Source organism: Mytilus trossulus, chromosome 4 (assembly GCF_036588685.1).
Source record: "Mytilus trossulus isolate FHL-02 chromosome 4, PNRI_Mtr1.1.1.hap1, whole genome shotgun sequence".
Classification (NCBI taxonomy): domain Eukaryota; kingdom Metazoa; phylum Mollusca; class Bivalvia; order Mytilida; family Mytilidae; genus Mytilus; species Mytilus trossulus.
Genome location: NC_086376.1, coordinates 70,057,600 through 70,070,490, shown reverse-complemented (window position 1 = coordinate 70,070,490; position 12,891 = coordinate 70,057,600). Strand labels below are relative to the sequence as shown.

At 32.5% G+C, this 12,891-nt stretch overlaps 1 protein-coding gene across 1 annotated transcript in view; it reads left to right on the top strand.

The window, feature by feature from the left end:
* LOC134715847 (uncharacterized) overlaps positions 1-12,642 on the top strand; it is a 43,943-nt gene extending 31,301 nt beyond the window's left edge. Inside the window, exons 5-6 of the mRNA XM_063578352.1 lie at positions 9,692-10,242; positions 11,696-12,642. Of these exons, the coding sequence (XP_063434422.1) occupies positions 9,692-10,242; positions 11,696-11,955 (811 nt within the window). The 3' untranslated portion in view covers positions 11,956-12,642. The remainder of the gene's footprint in view (positions 1-9,691; positions 10,243-11,695) is intronic.
* Positions 12,643-12,891: the final 249 nt, after the last annotated feature.

Below are 12,891 nucleotides of genomic sequence, written 5' to 3'. Positions count from 1 at the left end.
ATTCTTATATGTTTATACTACTAGGGTTAAGTGCTCATCCATTACACAATGATTATAAAGGCGTGTAAGAAACTGCTGGAAGTTGGATGTTGTCATGACAATATGATGCACATTTTTCTTTGCTTTCAAAATCTTTCGGTTTTAATCCATCCTGGTTTTTACACTCCAATCCTTAACTACTTGAAGAAATATATCTTAGGTCAACGATTAAATTTAGTAGTGTCTATGCCTGTATAATGACAAAAGGTGGGTTTGTGACACGTATATATATATATAGAAAATCCCCAGAACACCGTTTGTAGGTTCATCTGACAGAGGCGGGACGTACTGATTAGTTAACAAGTATTATTGCATTCAAAATTGAATGCGACTTTAAACTAGTTTATTATTTATAATCATAAGTATGTTGAAAACAAAAGTGCCTGAAATTGTGTAATATTTAATCAACAACATTGTCCTGTTTTAGTTAAATATAAAGTTGAATTCTTTGATTCGTCGTTTAACGCTTTCCCGGCTAAAATATTTTTACTTATATACTTATATGTTATTTTAGAAGTATAGAATTAGATAGTCAATAAACAAAGCACATTTTCCGGCCAATATTACAATTGTCTATTTATGTAGATTAATTTCTAAAATATGTTTTCTTTACAGTTTTCTTTGGAAGCTCTCTTTTCAAGTTTTGACTTGTTTTAAATACCATTTACTGCTGTATATCTTAGTGAGGCCAAATTTTGTAATTTTTAAAACTGAAGAATAATTAACATATTTGTAAATTTGTATGGACAGTTTTTTATTTGACATCATTAAACATCTTCCTTTGTTATATTGTTAACAAAAGTCATCATCTAAGATAACTGTACTTGACTCCATACATCCCTAATAACAGCGATAGAGACTCAGGTCAACTTTGGTAAACTTTGTTTAAATAGCATTTTGTCATTTCCATTTTTTTTTCGCAGTGTGGATAATGCCTCCATCTAACTAACACTTAATCAACATGAGCATTTATTCACCATGCCATCAATATCTTTATAGTAAAGACATTTCCTTATCATTTCTGTTTATTTGCATACTGACATGTACATCACACTTATCAATAGGTTAAGGATATAAGTTCAACAACTATCCGCCAAACACGAACTGAATAATACGACCGAGTGAAATCAAAAGTAACTTTGCAAGTAACGTAAATCTTGAAAAGATTCATGCAAACAGTGAAAACAATTTGTTTAATCAAACTCCAATGAAAAAAAGTAGTCATAGTAGGTGCTTTAAAAGAGAATACATATTCAAATAGTCACACTCCTTTAAGACGTCGTATCAGAACAGTTTTAGATGGTGACATTCCCTTGTCGTCATCACGGTGTTTATATATCTCAACTTGTACGATTCGCTCGTGTATGTAACAATGTTTTAGATTTTAACGAGAGAAATTTATGAAGTACTGAAAAATTATTACACCAGGGTTTTCAATATCACAAACTTGTCAAAACATTTACTAAATTTTATCATCGGTATATGGACACCATTCGCAAATAAAGCTCAACATGCAGACTTCTTACACGTTCAGGTGTTTCACATCCAATTTTTTATGGAAATATTCTTTATAAAGCACAAAAATGTCAGTAATAGACTTTTTAAGACGGGATATGGTTACGATTCTGTTGTCTGGTCATAAAAGATTGCATATTTTGACGTTAATATTGATTCACTTATAGGGTCTTTGCATCGGAACTTAACACATTTATTCAAAAACTAGTTGTTGGCATGACATGGTTTATGTTCTTCTCATATATGTAATGACGGTATGATACTAAACTCCTAACGGGAAGCATCGTGCCTGATATTCATATGATGAAATCATAATCTTTCAATCAGTTTAATTGAAGTCTGGAGCTGGAATGTCAGTAAACTGCTAGTAGTCTGTTGTTTTTGATGTATTATTGTCATTTTGTTTATTTATTTTGGTTACATCTCTTGACATCAGTCTCGGACTACTCTTGAACTGAATTTTAATGTGCGTTTTGTTATGCGTTTACTTTTCTACATCGGCTAGATGTATAGGAGCGGGTCTCATAAACATGTTTAACTAAGCTGCATGTGTGTGTCTGTCCCAAGTCAGGAGCCTCTGGCCTTTGTTAGTCTTGTATTATTTTGATTTCAGTTTCTTGTGTACAATTTTGAGTTTAGTATGGCGTTCATTATCACTGAACTAGTATATGTTTGTTAAGGGGCCAGCTGTAGGACGCCTCCGGGTGCGGGAATTTCTTGTTACATTTAAGACCTGTTGTTTTTTCTGTGGTCGGGTTGTTGTCTCTTTGACACATTCCCCATTTCCATTTTCAATTTTATTTTTAAAAAATGACCAACACCGTAAAAACACAATGAAAACAACAAAAACTACAAAAAATGATACGAAAAGTTTAACATATTATGAAATGTGATAAACTAAAAAGAATAGACTTTCTATGCGACTGTCATACAAGTGAGAGGTAAAGTTAGCTATAAATCCCGCCGCATTTTTTCGTCTGGTCCAAGTCAAAAGCCTCTGGTCCTTGTTGGTTTTGGTATGACGTCCTTTGTTACTGAACCAGTGTGCTTACTTGTTTAGGGCCAGCTGATGGACTTCTCGGGTTGCGGGAGTTTCTTGCTGATTTGAAGACCAACTGTAGGATTCAGCTGGTGTCTGCTCGATGGTCAGGTTGTTGTCTCTTTGTCACATTGCCAATTTCCATTCTGAATTTTTATTAATACGCCGTTTCCTACATAAAAAAATGTCTGTACCAAATCAAGAATATGGAAATTGTTATCCGTTCGTTTGATGTGTTTGAGATTTTGATTTTGTCATTTGTCCATGGACTTTCATTTTTTGTTGTTGCTGTTATTTTTTTCTTTCTCATAAGTTATAGTAAACGGCATTGCAATAGAGTTTAAAATTTTTTATTTTTTTTAAAATCTGTTAAGAAATTAGAATGAATGTTGAACTAGCAAAAATATAACAATAGCATCGTCTTGGTTTGATATTTTATCTGTTAAATCAATTGTCCAGATCATCTTTAAATTTAGCGTATTGAGGTAAAATACATGATACGGAATAAATAACCAACATACATGTTTTGTTTGACGATCACGATACATCAGATTCAACTATCGTCCTCATTGTATGTTCTGTTCATGTATGTATCCCCGAAGTGAAGAAAACTATTTGATAGAACGAAATAACAACACGTTGTTTAATTAAATAACACAATACGTAAACTTTTATGTACTATTTATGTACTATTTATGTCTTTTCTGTCATGAATTATTTGAGTATTGAAGTGATATGATGATAAAATTTGATTTCACAATTTCACAATAAGCGATTCACACTTGGGTTGGATAAGAATGTATGCACTTGAAAATAAGCTATACACAGATTTTGAAAAAAGATATTGACTGCTGGTAAAAGTTTTTCACTTGTTTGAGCTAAAACCACATCTTGGCATCTACCGTCTCAATATAAACTTAACAAAACCCGCCTTCAACAGGTAATCATCAACCGAGTCGGAACACAAATATCCTGGGGTTACATTTTTTTCAAATTTGGAAAGATTGTTCATCGTTTCTTTAGTTTCTTGTGCAAATTGGTACATAAGATGAACAAGAAAATAACAATGACAAAATCAAAAAGCGCAAACAAGAACTTTCGATAAGCACGATATGATAAATTTAACGCACGAAACGTTTTCAGCCACAAAAGGGCCTCGGTGGCCGAGTGGTCTAAGTAGTGACTATTGTAATCACTAACCAATCATCACTAAGGTTGTGAGTTCGAACCCTGCTCGTTCGGATGCAATTAACTCCAATTTTAATTGCAAAGGATTGTCAGTTTTCCTATCGAAGGTCGGTCGTTCTCTCTGAACACTATGGCTTCCGATCCCAAATATAAACTGGCGACCACAAAAAAAAGCAAAATGCAAAATGAATAAAGCAGAAAATGATTATGGTAAAATTGGTCTAAACAAAAGAAGATAGTAATGTCACGTCGCAAAAACAAAAACAGTGAGAAAAGGAAACAAGACACATGTATTGAATGTAAGGATCACAATGCATATGTAATCAAATAGCGGTCTCAAAACATTACACATTAAAAGTTACGGTCAATAAGCAAAATATAATAAAGGTTACGGTCAATTAGCACAAAGAAGTAATGATAACGGCCAATGAGTGAACAATAAGAAAATAACAAATTGTATAGGGGATTTTCTAGTGTCACGTAAATGTCAATTTGTATAGGGAAGGATTTACTGGTATCAAATAAATGTCAAATTGTAATGGGGATTTATTAGTGTCCAGTAAATGTCAATTTGTATAAGGGAGGATATACTAGATTCAAGTAAATGTCAAATTGTATAGGGGATTTATTAGTGTCCAGTAAATGTAAATTTGTATAAGGGAGGATATACTAGTGTCAAGTAAATGTCAAATTGTACAGGGGAGGTTTTACTAGTGTCAACTTAATGTCAATTTGTATAGGGGGGATTTACGAGTGTCAAGTAAATGTCAATTTGTATAGGGGAGGATTCACAAGTGTCAAGTAAGTGTAAATGTGTATAGTGGAGGATTTAGTAGTGTCAGGTAAATGTTAAATTGTATAGGGGATGCAGTAGTGTCAAGTAACCTCAATTTGTACAGGGAAGGATTTACTTATAGTATGTCAAATAATTGTCAATTCGTATAGGGGATTATTTTTTAGTGTCAAGTAAATGTCTAATTGTATAGGGAAGGATTTACTAGTGTCAAGCTAATGTCAAATTGTATAGAGGAGGGTTTACTAGTGTCAAGTAAATGTCAATTTGTATAGGGGAAGGTTTACTAGTGTCAAGTAAATGTAAATTTGTATAAGGGAGAATTTACTAGTGTCAAGTAAATGTCAAATTGTATAGGGGATTGATAAGTGTCCAGTAAATGTCAACTTGTATAAGGGATGATATACTTGTGTCAAGTAAATATTTATTTGTATAGAGGAGGATTTACTAGTTTCAAGTAAATGTCTAATTGTATGGGGGAAAATTTACCTACCAGTGTCAGGTAAATGTCAAATTGTATAGGGGATTTAGTAGTGTTAAGTTACTGTCAAACTGTATAGGGGAGGTCGGTATTATTTAAAATTTATTATGAACATGCTCTGATCAGAATGTGACTTAATGAATTAAAATATGACTCCAACAAAAAAAAATAAAAAAAATAAAAGGAAATAACAGTCAGTAGCGCAAAATTGTAAATGTGACGATCAATAATCCCATGAGTGTACAGATTACGGTAAATAGGCACAAAATGTTAAGTTAATGACCGATAAGCAAAGAATAGCTATGTGTTACGGTCAATTAGCACAAAATAGTAAAGGTTACACTAATGGCATACAAATAATAAATGTAAGGGTAAAGAGGCACATAAGTAAGGGAAACGATTTAAATCCACACCATGGTAAGTTTAACTACCAAAAAGAATTCCATAGTGAAGTGACGATCACAAAACACAGTAGAAAGAAATGGTCAAAAGTAAAATCACAAAAATACTGAACTCCGAGAAAAATTAAAAACGAAAAGTCTCTAATCAAATGGCAAAATCAAAAGATAAAACACACCAAACGAATGGACAATAACTGTCATACTCCTGACTTAGTACAGGCGTTTTCATATGTAGAAAATGGATTGAACCTGGTTCTATAGCACTTAACCACTCAATAGGCACAGCATAGTAAAGATAACGGTCAGGAAGCACTAAAAAGTAAAGTTAACGGTCTGGCAAAAAGAAAAAAAGTAAGGTACCGATAAAAGTTCACACCATAGAAAAAGTAACGATAAAACCCAACACCATAGTATACTAACGATCACGAAGAACAATGTATTAAATAGCAACCAAAAATGCACAAAATAGAAGGTTATCGTTATAATTAAAAATCATAAAAGTAATAAAGGAAATTTTCAAAAGATTATAAAAGTCGTTGCTGTTGAACATTTTCGAAAAAGAAAGACTTGGCCAAAACCTAGAAAATCGAAATTAAAAATGTCAATACAGGGTAGGAAATGCATTTGGATTCTTAGCATGGATATTGATGGACTCGCATTGTATAACAACTGTTTTTAATAAAGAAAATTTCTAAACATTGGAATCAAATCACGTTTAAGTCAAAAATACCATTCGATGACGGATAAAAGCTAAGGTGTTCATGTTTACGATAAGACAATCTTTTTTTCTAAATTCTAAGTCATGTTATTCACAACATTACTTAACCAGTGAAAAAATATCTGACCCGTAACAAAATACCCGTTTAAGAATAAACTATGCATTAAAAAGAATCAATTGTTTGATAGTCACGACAAAGTTCCAGTTCATAGAGCAGTTGGTCTATTTATAGTTTGAACACAGGTGTATCGTTTATTATTGCATTATCATGTTGGAAAAATCTTTATGCTTTGATATATGAAGCAATGGTCAGTATTATTAAACTTGCAAGTTATGTTTTACTGTATAAACACCAAAAATAATTCAAATAATTTAAAATTTACATGAATTTATTATTACAAAATACAGTTTCTTTGCTAAGACTGCGCTATAATAATTATTGATATAATTTAATTTATCAAATTGATCATGCAGTATTGTGGTATTGGTCATCTTCACTAGGATAGCGATAATGGGTATTGATTTGCTAAATACAATTTATACTTATAATTTGTTTTGTGTTGTTTTTGCCAAGTAATTTCCTGTGTCGATAGTTCATCAAATGAGTGATGTAGTAAAGTGTATTACTTCTTCGTTTGCCCAAAATACACATTATGTAGGAAAAACTTATTCGATAACCTTAACTGGCTATCTGAAAACTTTGTTTTAGATACAAAACTATTAATTTGCGGACACTTGGAACTTTCGAACGAACAAAATATTCAAATTTTCAAACATGTTCAGAATTACATAAAAAGGTTAAACAGATTTCTTATGCCTTGATAGAGCGTTATTATTGCTGACACAGGACGTCATCGTTGTCATCAATCCACAAGTCATCATCACAGAAGTATACGATTTTTCAAACTTTCTTTTTCCTTTTTTCCTTTGTCTCCTCTTTGTTCACCTATGAAAGCTAGTATTATATTGTATAAACTGGTTTGTTTTATATGCATGTCCATTATATTATACTGTTATTGTAACTTTATATTGTATTATGGAGAAGACTTCATAAGTATGATTTACTTGTGTCTAATCCATTTTGCTTTAATTCAGCAAATAAAATATGTTTAAACTAAACTAGTAAAGTGTATATCAAAATGAAAAGTATAGATGATATAAATTCGCTCAGCATATAATAGATTTTTATTTTATTTAAATATATAAAGAAAACTCTACTTAACCATGAGAAGCTGACAATTGAAAAGGAGTTAAAGGTACGGTTCCGTCGTATTAATTAGCATTTAAAACACGTTGACAAAAATGTGTTGTTTTTCTTTACAATTCAGTCCTTTAATTCATCAAAAACAATAACATACATCTTACGAAATAATACAAAACATTTTGTATCTTTTCCTTTAGCGAAAAATGTGGTTACAGATTTGGTTGATTCTAAGTATTGGGTCACTGCATACCGAATCATCAGGCTTAACTAGCGAAGAAATATCCAAATTTACTGTTTCTGGAAATTACGAGGCAACAGTAACAGTGGACCAGTCCAACTCAGAATAGTAGGTGTTTTTATCAACATTTATCTGATCACATATCAAACACGTACATATCCTACTACCATACATAAGTGACAAAATGAAAAGCACGTTATAAAAAAGAGTTGGTATTACTTTGCTTCATAAAAAAGAACGGCCAACGTAGATACAAGTATCTTGTCTTAGGGAGGGATAAATCATACTTTGTAAAGAATCATTCTGATTCAAACAAAAAATACTCTGAAACCGATATTATCAAGATGCTTGATTTCTTGATTGACAACATATTTGTTACGTTCGGAGGACGTGTTTTTCAACAGACTGTCGGCATCCCAATGGGAACAAACTGTGCCCCTCTACTTGCTGACTTGTTTCTTTATTATTATGAGGCTGACTTCATGCAGCAACTTCTTAGGAAGAAAGATAAGAAGTTAACAATATCCTTTAACTCTACTTTCCACTATATAGATGACGTTCTTTCACTAAACAATTCAAAATTTGGTGACTATGTGGATCGCATCTATCCCATCGAATTGGAGATAAAGGATACTACAGATACAGTTAAGTCGGCTTCATATCTTGACTTACATCTAGAAATTGACAATGAGGGTCGGTTGAAGACAAAACTTTACGACAAAAGAGATGATTTCAGCTTTCCAATTGTGAACGTTCCATTTCTAAGTAGCAACATTTCAGCAGCACCTGCATACGGGGTATATATCTCCCAATTGATACGATATTCACGTGCTTGCATTTCCTATCATGATTTTCTTGATAGAGGGTTACTGCTCACAAGGAAGCTATTAAACCAAGAGTTCCAAATGGTGAAGTTGAAATCATCCCTTCGTAAATTTTACGGACGCCATCACGAGTTGGTTGACCGTTATGGAATAACCGTTTCACAAATGATATCGGATATGTTCCTTACGTCGTAACTACAATCCCCTTCCCTTTCATGAATTTGACCTACCGAATTAGACTATTTACCGGATTTGTAATCACATAAGCAACACGACGGGTGCCGCATGTGGAGCAGGATCTGCTTACCCTGCCGGAGCACCTGAGATCACCCCTAGTTTTTGGTGGGGTTCGTGTTGTTTATTCTTAAGTTTTCTATGTTGTGTCATGTGTACTATTGTTTTTCTGTTTGTCTTTTTCATTTTTAACCATGGCGTTGTCAGTTTGTTTTAGATTTACGAGTTTGACTGTCCCTTTGGTATCTTTTTTCCCTCTTTGACAATAAATAAAAATAAGCAAATCTAAAAATGTTTGTAAAGGATCAGTAAAAAACGGAAACAAAAAAATACATCAAAAATATATAAGCACTTCGCCTAAACAATAAATAAAGGCTACAATAGTATACTGCTGTTCAAAATCAATTTAGTTCGTATTAATACAGTGTTATTATCAATTTCATGCTAGAAAGAATTCAGCTTTAAAAGAGATACCGGTTTGATCGTCATATATGAACATAAATAATTATAAGTGATTCTATAGAAGAAGATGTGGTATGAATGTCAATAAGACAACTCTCAATCCAAGTAACAATCGTATAAACGTAAACAATTATAGGTCAAAGTATGGTTTTCAACATGGAGCCTTGGTGCACACCGAACAGCGAGCTATCAAGGACTCCAAAAATTAAAAGTGTAAAACCATTCAAAAAAGGAAACCATTTAACAGTCTAATAATCTAAATTAAAAATTGAGAAACGACAAATACCTATGAACCACTTCAATAAACGACAACAACTGAACATTAGGTTCCTGAATTAGGACATGTGCACACAATTGCAGCGGGTTTAGACATTTTAACAGGTACCAACCTCCACCCATTTCCGAAACAATAGTGCAACATCACAACATAGAAAGACACACTATAAAATATCCATTGAAATGGTTTGACTCAATTAAATAATCCCTGAATCTTCACGTTCAATAATGTTTATCACCATTAGTTATATTTTAGTCTTGATTTTATTACACTTTTAGTTTCCTGATCGCAGCATCTGGGATACCAGATCATCCTTGGGAAAATGTGAATCCAAACACTCCGACAAACCAAAACTACAATATAAAAATTCGTAAAATACCAGAAGTATCACCTACAAAAGCATGTGTTCCATTTGGAAAGATAGGACTGACAAGAACAGGCGTAGCAATATATAACCCCTTGGCCGGCGGGTCAGTCAATGCCGTACAAGGAGACAGCGCAGAAACGTTTGACAGTTGTGATGGACATACGTCACCCGATGGATCATATCATTACCACAAAATTCCCGATAGCTGCTTATATAATAATACTGTAGATGAACTAATTGGTGTAGCTTTTGATGGATTCCCAATATATGGACCAAATGTATCGGACATATCTGACAGGTGGATAACTTCTGCGGATTTAGACAAATGCCACGGGAGAGAAGTGGACGGCCAATATCGATACCACGTGACCGAACAGTGGCCATATTTTCTCGGATGTTACCACGGTACTGTTTACACTGATGTTGTAACCGTTACGTACGATTGTGATTTGAATAGTAATGGTAAGTATAACACTTATCCATTTAAACAATTACAACAACTAAAATTAGTAAAATCACAAAATTGGTAAATTTCATCAATGAGGAAAACTAATGCACGTTTATTATGGCTGAAATAAAATGTTCTAAAGATTAACAGAACCTTGATCAAAAAAGTTTGGTAAATATCGAATGACCTATATTTGATTTCATTGCAACTATATTCTTAATTTCGCTGAAATTTTTAATGTCATTCACAATAGTCTTCTAGACTTACTGCAAGACTATTTGAAAACGAAACTTTTCTTTCTATAAAAAAAGAAATGTGGCTTGATTGCCAATGAGACAAGTATTCAGCAAAGTTCAAATAAAGTGGATGAAATAGCAAACGTACGGTCGACAAACATGAGGAAAACACCCGATGTTCGGCTATAACACCTATGAAAATATGATACAATTCAATTGCAAAAAAACTTATTTTCATTTTGTTTTTATTTGATGGTCACTTCCAAATGATTGTCATCCCCTTATCAGTCTAATCTAACTGTATGCTTGTGGTCAAATTTGTGAACTAACCAAAAATCTACTTGACTGTCAGTAGTTGTAAAATTTGATCCATCGAACTGTGTTAAACACACTTTTAAACAAAAAGACATATTCTGTTATTTCCTTCATGTGTTGTGGGTTTTTTTTTCATTGTCCTTTTAACATTATCTTCCTCTGAGAAAACATGCTTTTAGATGATTAAATAATTAGATTTGTGTTCATACGAAATATCTTAAATATGCACATTTATTTCTTTCATAAGTTTTAACATGCAAAGATTGGAATACCTATTTAAATTTCAATACAAAATTACTTTTACATTTTATTCCTTAAATGAATAATTGGAATTTTCAGTATTTATTTGAGAAATTGCATCCGGAGAGAACCTATTTGAAGTAATTCATTTACATCACATGATATTTAATATCAGAAAGACTAACAGGTTTAAATAAGTTACGTCTCATTTGTTATTTATAAAACTCACGATCGTGTTCAATACATAGCTTTGACAGAATTACTTTTTGCGCATTCGGGGATTAATATTTATTTGTATTATAGTTAGCCCAAAGCATTTTAGATACATTTGCGCGCGTTCATTTTACGGGTAACAGTTGTATATATGTAGATAATTTATAATTAACATGTCAATAATTATTGATTTTTAACATATTTATAAATCTTGATTTTTATATTTTTTCTATTGCTTTGAAAAAATGTATTAAGTGGTCACATATTCATCACGAACCTGCATGCTTAATCAAAGCTTTTACTCTTCAGGTCTGCTATGTTTTAGTATTTTTAGCTTAGGGCATTATTCATAACAAAATGGACATATAGGCATGTCATTAACTGCTAAAAGTATTGTTAAATTATTTTGAATGCGCGCATAAGTTAGCAAAACCTGCGTTTAAGAAATTTGAAAATATTGCAGATTGGGACGCATGGACCTATTACCTGTGTGAGTGTCCAGAGAACGGTGGAGGCGGAGGAACGGGTGGAGGTGGATTGCCCCCACCAATCGAATGTCGCCCAGACAACCCAAATCGTCCTGCAAACTGTCCTGATGGACCACAGCAACCAGACACAAATAATAACAATGATCAAAGTGGTGATGGGAATGGAGGATGCCGTTTATGTGTTAACGTGATGTTTGTTTTATTCATTGTTTTAAAAACTTTTCAAGCCTTCTGATATAGTTAATATATCAGGAAACAAACAGTATTCGATAAATTACGGTACTGAAAAGGATTTTAATTTTGAACAGAACACGAACGTCTATGCTATTAACCTTTTGAATGCAAAGATATCTTAATGCTATATATTTCATTATTATACATTTTGTCCAAAAGAATAGTTCGTGAAAACTATTATTTTTAGAAAGACATAGTTGCTAACAAATTTAGTCTACGGACATTTTGTGTGTCGCTTACATTTCCAATTGTCGGCAGGAGTTAGTCTGTACATTTAGCTTCTGAAATCTATAGGCCAGATATAGAAATGATTCAATTTTCTAAGGGAACAAACAATAGGCCAGAAAGAGCCAGTGTCGCTCATTTAAATCTTCATCTATAGTCATGTTTGGTAAAAATCCTAATGAAATTGCAATTTATATCTATCTTTTACAGTTTTGAAGAAAAACATTTGGCTTGTAGAAATTTTCAGTGATCAATTTTTGTAGAAGAAGTTTTTTTCTATACGATTGTCTTCCTATTATACAGTTTAACTGTTTTAATGATATACATAATAAAGATTAAAAAAATCAACAAAGGAGTCCTGTTTGGGCCGATTTACCAATACGACTGTTTATGAAACTGTCATCTTTTTTATTTAGATAATAGATAGTTCAACTAAGTATAAATAAAGTATTGTTTTTATTTATTAATGTCATTAAGTGGTAGTCTCTAGTCGTCATTAAATCTTATTCAATAAAGGCAACAGTAGTATACCGCTGTTCAAAACTCATAAATTCATGGACAAAAAACAAAATCGGGGCAACAAACCAGTTGAAGGCAAATATTTTCAGTTTCTACTTTTCTATTATTGCAGATCTATGTGACCCTTAGATGTCTCTGTCGTTTGTTATTTGTTTGTTTAGTGTGAAGTGCGGTTGCTGCAAAATAAAATATA